The 16,638-nt window shown below is 37.1% G+C and overlaps 1 protein-coding gene across 11 annotated transcripts in view; it reads right to left on the bottom strand.

The window, feature by feature from the left end:
* LOC143686146 (uncharacterized) overlaps window positions 1-11,907 on the bottom strand; it is a 124,560-nt gene extending 112,653 nt beyond the window's left edge. For 6 of the 11 annotated variants that reach the window (XR_013176933.1, XM_077163150.1, XM_077163151.1 and 3 more), the window contains exons 1-2: window positions 11,795-11,887; window positions 10,345-10,420 (exon numbers count right to left, since the gene is read on the bottom strand). Coding sequence is in view for 5 of the 11 variants with exons in the window: in XM_077163150.1 (XP_077019265.1) it covers window positions 10,345-10,420; window positions 11,795-11,806 (88 nt within the window). In the remaining 6 variants the exon portion in view is untranslated. Of the gene's footprint in view, window positions 1-10,344; window positions 10,421-11,544; window positions 11,704-11,794 lie in introns of all 11 variants that reach the window. The other 5 variants (XR_013176928.1, XR_013176929.1, XR_013176931.1 and 2 more) reach the window with 2 other exon arrangements.
* Window positions 11,908-16,638: the final 4,731 nt, after the last annotated feature.

Genomic DNA, 16,638 nt, shown 5'->3' with positions numbered 1-16,638 from the left:
GGTATGATATGTATAATCTTTTTTCTGTTATTGTTTTATTTCTTTTTCTGTTGTCTTTTTATTTCTTTTACTGAATTGATGCAAATATTCTAAGAAATGATGAATATGCAACTAGGTGATGATATTGAGAATTACTGAATATATATGTAGAATAGAATTATATGTTAATGTTTTTGTTTGTTTGTTTTTAATTTTTTAAATTAATAAATAAATTTTTAAAAATAGTGAGAAGTTGGTTGTTGCCTGATGGTGAAAATATGAAGTTCTTCCATCAAGCTCTTATGGGAGACTTCAGGAAGATGTCTGTTCAGTGTGCTAACAAACCCCATGTTCTTGCATTTTTCACCTAAAAATGACACTATAGGTTCAAGAAACCTCTCACCTTTCCTTTGGGGACATGTGCATATTGAGAGTATATACTGTCGGTATGTCCAAGAAGCTTTTATTGAATTGCAGCTGCTATGAAATTCAATTTGCTTTGAGAATTTAATATTTTGTTAATATGAATACAGAATTTCACAGTTATCCATACTATTTAATTATAAACACATCACTCACACATATCAATACAAAAAACTTGGTACTTGAACTTAATTTTCCACTCATCTAAACAGTGCAATTTTTATGATAATTCTAGACACAATAAAAGGTAACTTCTGTGAGTTGCCACATATACAATATAGCTAATGAAAAGTATTAGGCTGAGAGGCAGCTAGTAAAGTTGAAAATTTTAGGCTTCGTACATGTTTTAATAAAGAGATCTGGAAGTAAGATCTTGCCCTTGACTCATAAATTTCTCATTCCCTTTGCTAAAAATGTTCACTTACCTGTAGCATATTTAACGAGTCCTGTTTCTATAATGTTCATATTTAAATAATTTATGAATCCATCTTTATATATTTTCTTTATCTCCCTACTTAATACTTCATACAGCTCTCTCTAATTTGGGAGGAAACACATTAAGTTACACTTAGTTCGAGAATGACATGGAAGGCATGATAGTGACTCTGAAGAGGCAAAAGGAAATCATTAACAGGTGCCCAACTGAGTTTAGAGATCTGAGAACTTACTGTAGTTAAATAATGTTCAAGCACATGGGAACTTTTTTTTTAGAATATAACACATAAATCATTTTATAGTGTCTCAAAAGATTGTGTTCTATTCATTACCTAGAAGTAGAAAAATTCTTTCAGAGGCTAATAGGCATAAAATGATTTCTATGAAAAAGAAACATGTTTTAGAAACTGTGGATGAGGAGAAAGTGCTTATTGGAAGCAGTAGTGTCTCAATATTAACCAGTAGCAATTTGAAAGCATTTAAGAATTCTAAACAGTGGCATTGTTCATCATCAAAATGAAAAATATTTTCTTAAGGCTAAATGGGATAAAGCAGTGGCTCAGTATGCTAATTTTCCCCCAGAGGCTTAATTCTGGTGTCCTTGTGAATTCAACCCTTTGTGGCAGTCCATGTCTCTGGCTGTGTTTAATGTTTGAATCTTTATGCCTAAGGATAATCTTTTTTTTTTTTTTTTAAAGGAAAGACAGAGAGAAGGAAGGAAGGATAGAAGGAAGGAAGAAAGGGAAACATTTTTAAACATTTTCTTGTTTTTATTGTATTCTGTTTCTCCGTTTTTGTTACATGGGCTGGGGCCGGGAATCGAACCGAGGTCCTCCGGCATAGCAGGCAAGCACTTTGCCCGCTGAGCCACCGCGGCCCGCCCAGGATAATCTTTTTAAAAAGTGGAATAATTTCACTGGTCACACATATGCACACACACATCCACACACATTCCCAATAATTTTTTAGCAAAAATGAGAAGTTACTAAAAGTCTTTATATTGTTCATTAAAATCTTAAGAGAAAAAGATAAGTAGGGAAAGTATGTTTTTAATTCAATTCACCCAGTAGAAGTTCTAATTAGTTTTTCTCCCCTAAGATTTTCCTGCATTCCCTCAAAGGTCTCCTCTAACTTTCCTGCCTGTTTCTCCTCACATGGTTTCCTTTTTATCTTACTTTCATCTTTTATCCTTTGCCTTAAGCCCTGGATAATTTCATTCATCTAGAGAAGGGATGCCAAGAAGAGAACAGATAGGGAAGGAAGATGGCCTGAGTGACTCTATGAAGCCAAGAGCTGGCAGGAGATGCTGGGACCTTTAAAGTTATAGCTAACATCATCTGAACACTCAACATGTGCCCATCACTCCCATAGGTACTTGGTATTAAGATGCCCAGGGAGTAAATGCTATTGGTATTTGCATTTGACAGATGAGGAAACTGAGGCACAGAGGGTTTAAATTAAGCTCATTAACTAGGGGCTATGGCTAGTGATAGCTGGAAGCTAGCAATAAGAAGCTGAAAAAGCAGAAAGACCACTTTTCTTGAATTGGTGCAAGGAAAATAAAAAAGATTGGAGATTCAAGAGTATAAATGAGTAAAAGGAAATGTAGCAAACAGAACCCTGATACTCCTTAAACCAGGGCATGAGAGTTTCAAACTCAGTTTAAGAACTTCTGCCTAATAAAAATAAAACAGGTGATTTTTATAAGTACTCATTTTTCTTCAGGATGTAGTTCAAATAAGCCAATTACCTAATTCCTGAAGAACTACTTGTCAGTTAACTTAGGTTGGTTTCCACCTCTATAAAATGAGCATACTAATAAATAATTCATTCCTGGTCTACCTCCTAGAGTTGCTGGGGGAATTTCATGAGATAAAGTGTTTAAAGCTCTGTGATCAGAGACAGTGTGGTATAAGTTCCCCAGCCACATTATTTATCATTTATTTATATGGTAAGTTCCCTATTCAGTATTTACACAGAGCACTGTTTGGATAAGATTGTTAACTGCAATGATATAACAAACAACTGTTGAGCACTTGCTATGTGCAATGGTTTGGAGGTTTTATGAACCACAAAAAAGATCATGTTCTTACAGCTAATCCATTCCTGTGGGTGTAGACCTACTATGGGTGGGACCTTTTGATTAGGTTATTTCAGTTGAGGCATGCCCCAGGGGAGGGTCTTAAGTGTCTTACTGGAGCTTCTTCTATGAGGATGACATTCAGAGAAACACAGAAAAAGCTGAGATAGGACACAGAATCTCAGAAAGTAGCCACAGACAGAGCAGTCAGAGGCTGAAAGCAACAAGCAGATGCCGCCATGCACCTTGCAAAGTGACAGAGGAATCCAGAATCTCCAGATCACTGATGCCTTGGTTTGGATATTTTTGTCACCTCAGAACTGTAAGCCTGTAAACTAATAAATTTCCATTGTTAAAAGCCAGCCCATTTCTGGTATATTGCATTTCAGCAGCTTTACCAAATTAAAGCACTATGTTTCAGTCATATCAATGTGTATTAATTCATTTAAAATCCCCCCAAATCCTGAGGTAAGTACTATTGCATACCCACTTTACAAGGGGGAAACTGAGACACAGAGAGGTTATTTTATCCAAGGTCATTCTGCTAGGAAGAGTAAGAGCTGGTATTTTAATACGGGAAGTGTAGAAAATGTGATCTACAAGGATACCGTCACAAAAGCATGAGCAGAAGACACAAATTTGTATCTCTGTAAAAAGGGTTTCCAGTACAAGTAAATCATCCATATTCAAATGTAATAATCAAGATCTGGGCTGTGTGTAATAAAATTCAAAATCATGGATGGTCTTCTTACCAACTCTGAATAATCATCAAATAAACAAAAATAGAACACATACTGTATATCATGTGGAAAAAACAAAGATAGGGCATGGTTCTCCTGAGCAATTAGAGTCTATCTGGTAGAGATTTCCTGAATTTCTTAGTGCTTGTACAATTTTTTAAAGTTAAATTTCTACAACTTAGATTATAAGCAGAATAAAATGGGAATCTACTAAGTGAGAAATTGAGTTTCAAAGATTGAACAGACATTTGTTCAATCCTACCAAGTGCCCAGAATATAATCATATGTTCCTTCCTTGAGGAATTTAAGTCTAGTGAGAATGATAGAACAGTAAATGACTTATTTGAATAAAATGTGATGATTTCATATGTAATTACAAAGATGGAGTTTATAGTGTTCTGAAGGAACACAAAAGAAGTTTGAGTCCCTAATTTAGTTCTTAAAAGAATTAGGAATTAGGGGTCAAGGGTAGTTCAGTGGTAGAATTCTCACCTGCCATGCAGGAGACATGGGTTCAATTCCTGGCCCATGCACTTCCCAAAAAACAAATAAACAAGCAAACAAACAAACAAAAAATTCAACAAATGGCGCTGCAATAATGGGATACTCACATGGAAAAATAATGAAATGTGAACCTGCCACATAGCATACAAAAAATTATTTTTGGAAAAAAAATTAGGAATTAGCTTGATTAAGTGGAAGAATGTTGCTTATGTCACTCTGAATAGAATTCATTTTCTATACATCTTTGAGGTTGGTATATGTAAAAGGATAAATAGATAGAGATAGGGAGAGAGAGAGAATGGATAGGCATGGACAGTTCTTGAAGTAGAATATTTTCTTTATCCAGCCATCTTTCCCCCTATGTATTAATGACCCCAGTACCATTTTTTTCTTTTAATGACAGCTTTATTGGGATATAATTTATGTATAACAAAATTTACCCATTTAGAGTGTCCATGTCAATGGTTTTAGTACATTCAGAGTTGTAAAACTGTCACCATAATCAGTTTTAGAACATTATCATCACCCTCCAATTAAAACCATATTCATTAACTTATTATGGACATTTCACCCAAATGAAATCATATACCAAGTTGTCTTTCGTAACTGGCTTCTTTCACATAGCATGGTATTTTAAAGACTTATCCATGTTGTAGCATGCATCAGTGTTTCATTCCTTTTTATTGCCAAATAATATTCTATTTTATGAACATGCTGTATTTTGTTTATCTACTCCTCAGTTATTAGACATTTGAATTGTTTCCATTTTATAGTTATTATGAGTAATGCTTCCCTGAACATTGGTGTACAGGTTTTTGTGTGGATGTATGTTTTCAATTCTCTTGGATATATACCTAGAAGAACTGCTGAATCATATGATAACTCAATGTATAGCATTTTGAGGAATTGCCAGCCTGTTTCTACAGGTGACTACATCATTACATGCTATTGCCTGTCCCTTTTTTTATTTTAGCCATTCTAGTGGGTATAAAATGGTATTGCATTGCAGTTTTGATCTGCATGTCCATAAAAACTAATGACATTGAACAACTTTCATGTGCTTATTGACTTTTGTATGATTTTTTGCAGAAACATCTACTTAAAATCTTTGCCATATTTATAATTGGGTTATTTGTTGTTGTTGAGTTGTAAGAGTTCATTATATATTCTGGATATTAAACCCTTATCAGATATAACATATGCAAATTTTTTTCCCGCTCCATGGGTTGCCTATTCACTTTCTTGATGGTGCCTTTATTAGTTAGGGTTCTCAGGGAAACAGAACCAACAGGCAGTGTCTATAAATATGAAATTTATAAAAGTGTCTCTTGCAACCTTAGGGAGGGAAGAGTCCAAATCTGAAGGGCAGGCCATGAACTGGCAGCTTCAATGAAGATCCTCAACCAACTCTCCATGAGAGGCTGACTGGCTGCTGCAGCTGAGAGAGATTCTCTCTTTGGAATTCTCCTTAAAAGCCTTGAGATGATTAGATTAAGCATTCCTCATTGGAGAAGACACTCCCCTTAGCTGACTGCAGATATAATCAGCCATGGATGCAACCAGCATGCTCATGATTTATGTCCATAAAATGTCCTCACAGCAACAGATAGGCTAGTGCTTACTTGACCAGAAAACAGGGCACCATCACCTGGTCAAGTTAACACATGAACATAACCATCACAGTGTCCTTTGAAGCACAAAAGTTTTTAATTTTTAGAAATTTTCATTTATTTATTTTTTCTTTTGTTTGTGTTTTGTGTCATATCTAAAACAACCATTGTCTATCTGAAATCACAAAGATTTACCCCATGCTTATTTTCTAAGAGTTTTATAGTTTTAGCTTTTATATTTAGGTGTTTGATACATTTTTAGCTAATTTTAGTGTATGATGTAAGGGAAAGGTCCACTTCATACTTTTGTATGTGGATAGCCAATTGCCCCAGTATCATTTGTTAAAAAGACTATTCTTTCTCCCATTGAATTGTCTTGCCCCCATTTTTGAAAAACTATTGCCAAAAAATACAAGAGTACTTCTAGGCCCTCAATTGTATACCACCTACTTATATGTCTATCCTTATGCCAGTACCACACGATCTTGATTACTGTGGCTTTGTCAAAAGTTGAAATTGAGAAGTGTGGTATCTTCCAACTTTGTTTTCTTCAATATTTTTCAGGCTATTCTGAGTTCCTTGCAATTTCATATGAATTTTAGGATCCACTTGTCAATTTATTCAAAGAAGAAGCTGGGATGTTGATAGGGATTGTATCAAATCTATAGATCAGTTTGGGTAGTATTGCCATCTTAACAATATTAAGTCTTCCAGTACTTGGGTAAAGACAACTTGGGTGGCTTTCCATTAATTTAGTTCTTCTTTAAATTCTCTCAGCAATATTTTATGACTTTCACATGTACAAGACTTCAAATTTCTTTTGTTTCATTTATTTGTAACTGTTTTTTATTGCTTTTGATGCTATTGTAAATGGAATTATTTTCTTAATTTCATTTTTTTCTGAGTTTATTGCTGGTGTTTGGAAATACAGTTGATTTTTTTAATATTGATCTTGGATCCTGCAAACTTACTGAGTTGCTTATTAGCCCTAATAGTTTTTCTGTGAGTTACTTAGGAATTTCTATATATAAGATCATTACATCTGCAAATAAAGGTAGGTTTGTGTCTTCCTTTCCAATCTGGATACCTTGTATTTATTTTTCTTGCCTAATTGCTCTGGCCAGAAGCATCAATACAATATTGAATCAAAGCAGTAAAAAAAGAAATCCTTATCTTGTTCCTGATCATAATAGGAAAGTTTTCAGTCTTTCAATATTTAATGTGGTATTAGGTATGGGTTTTTCATAAATGCTTTTTATCAGGCTAAGTTCCTTTCTATTGTTTCTTGTTTTGTTTTGTTTTGTGTTTTTATCATTAAAGCATATTGGGTTTTGTAAAATGCTTTTTCTGCATCTACTGAGATGACCATGTGGTTTTTGTCCTTTATTCTATTACTATGATGTATTACCTTCATTGATTTTCATTTGTTGAACCAGCCTGAGATAAATCCCACTTGCTTGTGTTGTGTAATCTTTCATATATGTTGCTGAACTCAGTTTGATAGAATTTTTAAGGGGGTTCATTTATCATAACTGTTCCAAATATACCAAAAAAAAAGTATAGAAAATAATCACCCAACTCAAGCCCTCACACCCCCATGTTTGAGAGAATTTTTTTGAGGATTTTCATGTCTGTATGCATTTTCTTCTCATATGGGCTTACTTTTGTATCAGGATAATACTGACTTCATAGAATAAGTTGGAAATTATATCCTTCTCTTCTATTCTTTGGAAGAATTTGTGAAGGATTGATGTTAATTCTGTTTTTAAATACTTGGTAGAATTCACCAGTGAAACTGTCTGAAGATGGGCTTTTCATTTTTGTTTGCTCTGGTTTTACTACTTTCTTAAGGTGGAAGCTTGGGTTATTGATTTACTTCTTCTTTTTTAATATATGTGTTTATAGCAATAAATTTCCCTCTAGATATCGCTTCAGTTGCAATCCACAGTTTTGGTATCTCATGTTTCTTTTTTAAAAATTTATATCAAATTATTGTCTAATTTCCCTTGTGCTTTCTTCTTTGACCCATTGATAATTTAGCAGTGTGTTGTTTAATTTCCACATATTTTTGCATTTCCCAAATGAGAAGAGAAGGTATTATCCTGTTGATGCCTCAATTGGGACATTTTTAAGGCCTTAGAACTGTAAATTTGTAAGCTAATAAATCCCCAGTGTAAAAGCCAGCTTATTTCTGGTAAACAGGGAATTCTAGAAAAGTGATCAAAGCTTTCTCGTGTCACCACAGAATTTGTTGAAAGCATCCTCTCTCCAGGTGTGTTAAGATTGGAAAGAATACAAGGCTCATGACTTGTATTTTCCATTCCACTCTTGGTAGAGAGCATAGTGTTACAATCTGAGTAATTAGGGATAGCTTGGAAGTGGTATGGAGCTCTAAGGCAAGTAAATGGAGAGAGAATACCAGCAAAACTTGATTTGGCCCAGAGTGTGAAAGATGAGGAGGAGCAAGCTAAACTCCACTACCACACAAAGGGATATGGGATCTGATTGAGAGGGACCAGAAAAATAAAGTCACAAAATAAAATCCAGAAGATGGGTGCATAGAACTTTGGATAACAGAGGTATTTAAATTTTAAACAGTGATTTTTCCAAATCTGCCATATACTGCATGGATCTCTAAAAGCATTTACAATGTGCTGTGGCCCCCAACAATCAGCTAAAGTCTGCAAAGAAGGGTCAGCCTCCCGCTCTTGCTAATAACTCCAGTGTTCAGCAACAAAAGACTTGGCATTTTCTGCTTGAAGTCCTTAGGATAACAGTATTTTTTCCTGTAATTATCTTATTTCGGTATATTGGTGGTGTTTTGAGTTTTTTCCCTTAAGCTTTTGAAAATTACTGTGGCTAAGGTACTCAAAAATGTATTTATTGGAAGAATTTCAGAAAGCTCAAAAATTTGGAAGGAAGAAGGTTTGAGAACCAGGCTCTGAAAAATGAAAGAAACCAGGGCAGTGTCAGGTATCTCATTTGCATGAATTAAGGGACAATATCCTCAGGGCACCACCATGAGAATGAGTGAGCTCCAACTGCTTTTGTTCTGTTTTATTTCTCTATCTTTGCCTCAACCCACAGAGTTCAGAGCCCCAGAAAAAAGAGTGTGGGTAGCCTAGGTCAAAGGGTGAGGAGTGACCCTGCTTGGAGAGGACAGATAGCCTTTAAGGCCAACCTCAGTAAGACTGCACATAATGGGAAGAGGTCACCCCCTAATGGAAATCATTACTAAAACATGAGAATAGATGCTTGCAGGCAAGCATCCATTTTAAAGCATAATAGCAACACGCTCTTAAATGGATATATTATATAGCAGACTATTCTGATAGAGTGAGACTTATGTAAGGGCGGTGGATGGTCAAGAATGAATTATTGGTAACCAGAACCATCAGAGTTCATGAAAGATAAGAATAAAATGTTAGATTTTTCTGGAAAGCCAAGTGACCACCATATGGCTTCCAGTGGAGAGTGACAGAGCCTAAAGGAGGTGATAATTTGGCTGGAGAAGAGAGTTTGAGTTGAAGATAAAAGCAAATATATATAAATAAACAGTGAAAGAGGAATAACTCTTCCTTAAAATAGTGTTCAATTAATAAAAATAGGAGAAAGATGGAAATAGGAAAATCACTGTATTGCAAATACCAACACTGTTGCAGATAAGAATCATCTATGGATGTGAAAATTAGTGGATAAAGGTATGATGGTGTGTGGTATACATGCAACTCGAATGAACTTCCCACAAGGTACTTACTCATTCATTAAAGAGGGAAAATGTAACTTTCGAGTGGAGAGACCTGGCAGACACCGCCTTAACCAAATTATGAGAGTTAACATCACTAGAACTAAGGCATATCAAAATCATGATCACTTCTGCCCAAAATGCAAAACTTGAATTCCAAAAAAAGAGTTCTACAAATAGCTAGCCACTACACTTCAGAAGTGCCAGGTTTAGAAAAGACAAAAAAATCTAATCCAGACTGGAGATTTAGGAGACATGCTGCCTAAAAATGTAATACGGGATCTGAGTTTGGGTCCCAAACTATGAAAAGGATACTTGGTGAAATCCAAATAAGTAAAAAAAAAAAACAAAACTGAGAAGAAAAAGAGAAAGCAAAAAAAAAAAAGGAAATGAAACCTCTCCAGCTTCATATCCCTTGCCTTTTAGACCACTGCCCTCTTTACCTAGTTACGCCCTAGAACTGTCCCAAAATCACCCCACCTCTAAGTAACGCCCTGTTCATATTTTTTTTAACTTCTGCCTTCCCAACCAGCTTAAGACAGACAAAACTAAAAAGTTCCGATTATGGTTGCCTACACATGAAAAAAGAAGACAAATCTAACCTAAAATAACCTAGTGATGTACAACTCTTAAAACCTCTACCCTCCCATCACCTAAAGCTTCCGTTTTCTGAAGATGCCCCGTATGAGCAAACATGAACCCCCACCACGCATGCTGTGCTGCCCTAAAGCCTACATCATGTCACACCACCTTCCAGAACCGCCCTTACCCTATTTCCATAAAAGCCCTGCTCCTTTTTCAATCGGGAAGACAGATTTGAGTTTTTACCTTCTGTTTCCTTAATTGGCTGCCTCGCAGTAAAAGTCATTCTCTTCCTGAAATCCTGGTGCCACGGCAGTAACTTCTGTGTGCATCAGGCAACGAGTCCATTGATCGAAAATGGCAGGGAGGGAGGAAGGAAGGAAAAAAATATGGACAAGTGTTTCTTCTGTGATTCTCTTTTTCCTCTCCAGATAAATCAACCATGGGTAAATGTGGGCAAATGAATGCTTTGGGTTAAAAGCACAGGTTTTGTGCACCATGCCTCACTGCCTCTTTACACACACACACACACACACACACACACACACACACACACACTGCATGTCAGTGGAACTTCACTTCTACTAGAATCATAGTATTAAGTTTTTATTTATCATGTAAAAAATAAACTCATTTCAAGTTAGAAAGTTATTTTTTATCCTCCTTTAATTTCATGATTATGATTAACAATTGCTTTTCATTACATTCTATTATGTGTCACTACTCCTATTCGGGGGTTAGTGCCCAACTATAACCTTCATATGTATACAGAATCAAAGTGTATATGTACCTGGTTTGCAAAGTGGATTTCTGCATATGGAACCAAATTTGTTTTAGTCCATTTCCATTATGAATAATGTATGTGTCCCTTTAAAATATATTTTTACATTTTATATAAGTTGAAGAAGGCTGTGGTTCACCTCATGAGCATGGATTGACACAACTTGCTTTGGTTTCTTATACATTTCCAATGAAGAAGTATAGAGTCATAATCAGTAAACTAGGGGCCAATCTCTGTCTCAAGCACTTATATACATAGGTTGTCCAAGCACAATATGAATTTATGCTGTATTTCTTCACGAAATCTTTCCCAAATACCACCTTCAGAGACACCATCATAATATTATCAGTTATATAATACCCCAAAGCCAAGAGGAATGATTTCTTTAGTGCCCAAGATATCAGGGCAAGACTTTTACTTAATTATGCATAACAAATTTGAATGGAACATTTTCAACAATGTTTTGAATTTATTTTAGAGCTTTGATGCGTTTGCTTTTTCTCAATGATTAAATGTAAAACTATTGAATAGCACAAATAAGGGTAAAAGCTAATGACATATGTTGACTGGTAGAAATTTAGTGAGCTTCTGAGCTTCAAAACAAATTCTCAAAGGAATGACATATTCTTATTAATGTAGATCGCATTTGCATGTTAGGGCCTTACTAGTAGCAAGAAGGAAGCCACCTTCAAATTACTGCAAGGGATAGAGGTTTATTGTGAAGGATGCAGGAGGAAGTAAGGATTAGAAACAGCTGCACAGCCAGGCTTCCAAGAGACTAGAACAACTTTCACAGTCTTTCCACAATCACAAAGTTGGCCCTACTGGAGAAAAGAAATGTCTTCAGTATACCACACAGCTGTAAAGATGTTGTTATCATTTTATCCCCCAAGCAGCAGCATGCTGCCTTCATACCTCATTCCTCATGGTTATTCAGCTAGTCTCTGTCTCTACCTCCTGTACTCTGGCTGCTACTGGTGAAATATTCTCTACTTGGCAATATGCCACATGATTTTTACTGGTTCACAACATCCGTTACCTCATAATATATACTGGATTATTACTTCACCTTGAAAGCTTCTTTCTGTGCAGAGTTCCATTTCTGAATCACTCACACATTTGTGTCCTTTTCTGTGTGTTTGATAGTTAAAACTTCCTAAAGAAGAGGAGCTTATCAGATTTCTACTTCATTTGGGGTCCTGGCTCTCATGACAGAGCCCCTTATCAAGGACACTGACCACTGAACTAGTGGTTGCATTTGAGTCGACATTCATTTCAGGTCTAATTAAGACATTAAGAATGTCATTTTTGAGAGTAAAGTGGTACAAGGCATATCATCCTGTACACAGAAATGCCTAAGAAGGAGACAGTGGATATGGCAGGTTCTCTGTGGAATCTCGAAAAAAAGGGATTTAAGCACGTTATGTGGTTTCTCCATTAGAATTTTATTGGGTTTTTTGTTCATGAACTTTTTAAAAAGTAGCTTTTAAGTTTTTCATGCATATAATTGATTCTATTATTGAGATCATCAGTGGGATATGAGTACACCATACAAAATCTGATTCATCATCCATCCACACTGAACAGAACACAATTAACTGGCCTTTAGAGCTAGAAAGCTTTACCTACTGCTCTCATTAGCACTGTGTGCTAACCAGCTCAGCTAACCAGCCTACTGGTTATATCACATAAACACACCCTCACACCCAAACACAGCCATCACTAGCAAAGTACATCTGTGATGAATGAAATTCAATCAGCCTTATAGCCTTCCAGCTTAAGATAGCATTTCTACTGTTGATAGCATCAATTCATAATTTAATTTTAGGACCTAGCTCTTAAGAGATAAGATGGTTTGCCGAGCTAAAATCTAATCCAGTAGAGGGTATCGGACCAGAATTCCATAAATTCTGATGACCACAGGATAACCTGATTACCCTAAAACTCAGCTGGAATACATTTTATAAACCCAAATTTCTAAAAAAAACAAAAGTGATAATGAAAGTGATGCTACCAAATTTAATATTTGCTTATCCATGTACCCAGATATACAAACTCACTAACCAGCCTGAATAGACTCTTTGAAAAAAGAAAAGAAATCCTGTAGGAGCCAAAGGTTTAAAGCAAGACCTACAGAATTTGTTGGGAGCAGCTGGCCTCAGGATGGTGGCAGTAAACTGTGGAGATTGTTACGTAGAGCAGTCTGGGAGGAAGAGAATATTTACCCTAAATCGTTATGTTAAGTATGAAGAACACTGAAAGATAAGAACTTTGCTCCCTCAGGAAATGCATGCATGCCTATTGACATCCTGTGGTATATAACTAGGGTCTGGTTAAGAATAAAATTGTCTGAAGTCTGTCTGAAGTAAACTCAAGCTTCAGACCCCCTGAGCCCATCTGTGTCTGTCTTTCTTTTCTTCCTTTTTCTCTCTCCTTCTCATCATTCCTTAATATCCTTCGAGCTCCGTTTCAATAGGAAGCAACAAAATCCTACTTGTGATCTTTTCAAAAGTGCAGACAAAACATGGTTTCTTTTTAGGGTATTCCATGAAAATTGATCCCATATCCTTATTAGAGTGTTTGCTTTCTATTTACAAAAGCAGCACATGCCTGGGAAAGTTGCAAACTATGCAAAATCATAAACTGAGGTCATTTCATTAACAATTACCTGGTCCCTGTTTTGAGGGTCTCCTTCTGTATCTTTAGTTAAGAAGATCTGCCACTGTAAGTCCCACCATCTTCAGCTCTCCTTGACTGCAGATGTCCCTTGCTGCTCTCTGACTGATGTAGGTGTCAACTAAGTTATCAGGCTCCTGACCCAACCAAGGAGGATAATTTTACTGCATATCTGTTTAGCCTCTGTCTTGTGGTCTCCTGAAAGCATCAATTCTCCCAGGTGAAGAACACGAATAAAATTTAAGAAATTCTCCCCGGGGCTGAGAGGTTAGGAATCACGCCAAGATTTCTCTGAATGGAGTCACACTGCATAAGCTCTACCTCCTGCACAGACCATCTTTCACAACTGCTCGTGTGGCTCTTTGATTAGAGGAGAAATAAAGGCAATATGCAGTCACCCAGGGGGCTGGTCGCCAGTTGTTTCTTCCCTTAGCCAGTTTCTGCTTTATGGCCTAATCTCAAAGCGATCTCCTGACCCTCCCTTTCTTTTGCCATTTTTGCACACACACGTGTGTGTGTTTGTGTGTGTGCAGGAATTTATGAAATAACAAGCAACCATCAACAATAAGCATTTCTTTTGTCATTCTTTTTACTGCACCACACCCACCTCCTTTGCTAACAAAGAACTTTTGAGACACTGCCTTTTCCCCTTAGAGCAGAAAAAAATCATTAAATAAAAATTATAGGGTAGTTTAGCCAATTTCTCCACTACACTGTGAATTCTTTAAAGCTGTTATCCCAAGAGGCTGCATGGATTTTTCTCCCTATTCTAAGCTCCTTCCACTGAAGTATAAACAGTAGTGGTTATGTAAGAATAAGCTCATCAAAATGGTCATAGCTGTGGAATTTAGCCCTTGACATGCAACCTCCATTCTCCCTTTTCAAGCCAAGTTTCATCTATATTAATCTTAAAGCATTATATTCTGAAATAATAGAAATATAAGCTCTTTGCAAAATAAATTTCTATAACTCTGAAAAACTGGGCAATGATTTTAAAAAAGGAAATAGTATCCATCCTTTAAATGTAAATCATGAGTGTGTAAAGTAGTCATTATTAGAAAACCCCACTACAAATGATGGAGGATTAAAAAAATTAAAACTTTTGCTAAACCCAAATCATGAATTTTTTTTAAAGTTACAGGTTCATCTTTTTTTCCAGATTGCTGAACACTTTACAAAGTATTACTGAGTTGACATTGAAGGAAATTGATCTCTGGTTCTAGTTTTGCTTCTACTTCATTGAGTGACATTGGGCAATTTATTTCCCCTCTTTCTTTTCCATTAAATAAAAAGATTGGAGAGGATACCTCTAAGGTCATTCCCCTGCCTTCATATCTCCTGGGGTAGTAAGGGCAGATTATTCACCTCAGCACATGTTTCCATATGAAAAAAGTTCCAAAAAGGATCACTCTAGGCCTTTCTCTCCCATCTCTTCTTGATTAATGAATTTGGAAGCCTATTCCTTTTGGGGCATCAACTTCACCCCGGGAAGAATATTACTTCCACTCTTTCATGACTTAAGTTTTCTGGGGCATACCCCTATGGGGAAAGCACATGGATTTCCAGCATACCCTGTAACTGGGTGAGGAAATTAATTGTCCTCATTTGCCCATCTCCTGTGGTTATGGCTCAATTGGTCCTAATCTTGAGGGGATATATATTATATGTTTAATCCAAAAAAAATCCCAAAAGGGGAGGGCAGGGTGACTGAGACAGCAATCCCAGGATCTTAGTGACCTGGCAGAGTCTTCCGTACCACATAGGGTGGCCCTGGTTGCAAAAGCTGAGGAACTGAGAAGCAGAGAACTGGAGACCATCTGGCTGGTGCAAACAGTCTAACACAGAAGTCTGGAGCCCTCAGGAGTGCACAGATCATGAAACCAGAAAGAGAAAGTAAGTCAAGCCATGGTCCTTGAACATGTTACCCTCACCAGCACAGTCCCATGACCCATGACTCACCCCACACCCCACACACCTGAACCTCATCACCCGCCACCACTCCCCACACTCCAAGAGCCCCCACCAAACCCTTGTGTACCCACCTCATAACCCCACCTCAAGTGCAAACACACCTACCCCAGCCCAACCCACCTACCTGCAAAAGTACAGTCTTGCCCTGCCCCTCTGGAGCCCTACCTCCACCTCCCTGTCCCCTACAGATAGTCACCAGCACATAAAGGCTGTAGGCCCTGACCTACGTACCCAGGTTGCACCCACCCCCAGCCCATACAGTCGCGCAGCCTCATCCCACACCCCTGAGCTCTCCACACATGTACATGAGTTTATGGCACTCCTAGACACATGCATGCACATGGCCCCCAGTCAAACCCCCAGCCCTGGGAAAGCACTAACCTGCACAGCTAGGCCATATATGCCCACAAGACATGCAAGTGCAATGCCAACCCACTGTCATAATTCTGATAGGACACAAAGGGCCCCAAGCCATAGACCAGTGCACATCAGGGCCCCAACCTCAGACCAGTGCGCCTGCACAGCCACCTCCTCCACCATCAACCTGCATCAGGACACTGAAAATTCTTGTATTTGTGCACATTGTTTTGCCATCATTTCCATGAGATCCAGTTCAAATTTTCCATCTTTTTGACATTTGCTATTTTCTGTGATAAAAATACGTTGTCCTGTCTTTTAAGTTGCTTATTCTATTTTCTGCCTTTTCAAATATTCCTCTCTGTGTCTGTAGTCTGTTTTTTATTTGGTCCACATCATCTTTAATCTCTGTGATTTCTGCTATTTTTCTATTTATTCCTTCATATTATCCTTTATTCTTTTCTGGTGATGTCTTGATCCCCTTTATATCATTAGCCAACCCATTGGTTTTATTTAGAAGAGTTACATGAACATCTTTGATTTGTTGTTCCTAAGTCTTTGTCTCCTCCACTGTTTGGCCATTAGGCTGGGCTATTTCTGTCTGCAACTTTATATGATTAGTGATCTTCTGTTGCATTGAAGGTATGTAAAATCTGTATAGGATTACTTTGGAAGTTATTGTCCTTCAGTAGTCCAAAGTCTTGCATTTGCAGGATAAGTGTGGGACAGGATGTAGGACATCAGAAAGGGCATAA

The sequence above is a fragment of the Tamandua tetradactyla genome, chromosome 6, assembly GCF_023851605.1.
Source record: "Tamandua tetradactyla isolate mTamTet1 chromosome 6, mTamTet1.pri, whole genome shotgun sequence".
In the NCBI taxonomy this organism is placed as follows: domain Eukaryota; kingdom Metazoa; phylum Chordata; class Mammalia; order Pilosa; family Myrmecophagidae; genus Tamandua; species Tamandua tetradactyla.
The sequence above is the reverse complement of the archived record's forward strand: the minus strand, read 5'-3'. Positions and strand labels throughout refer to the sequence as shown.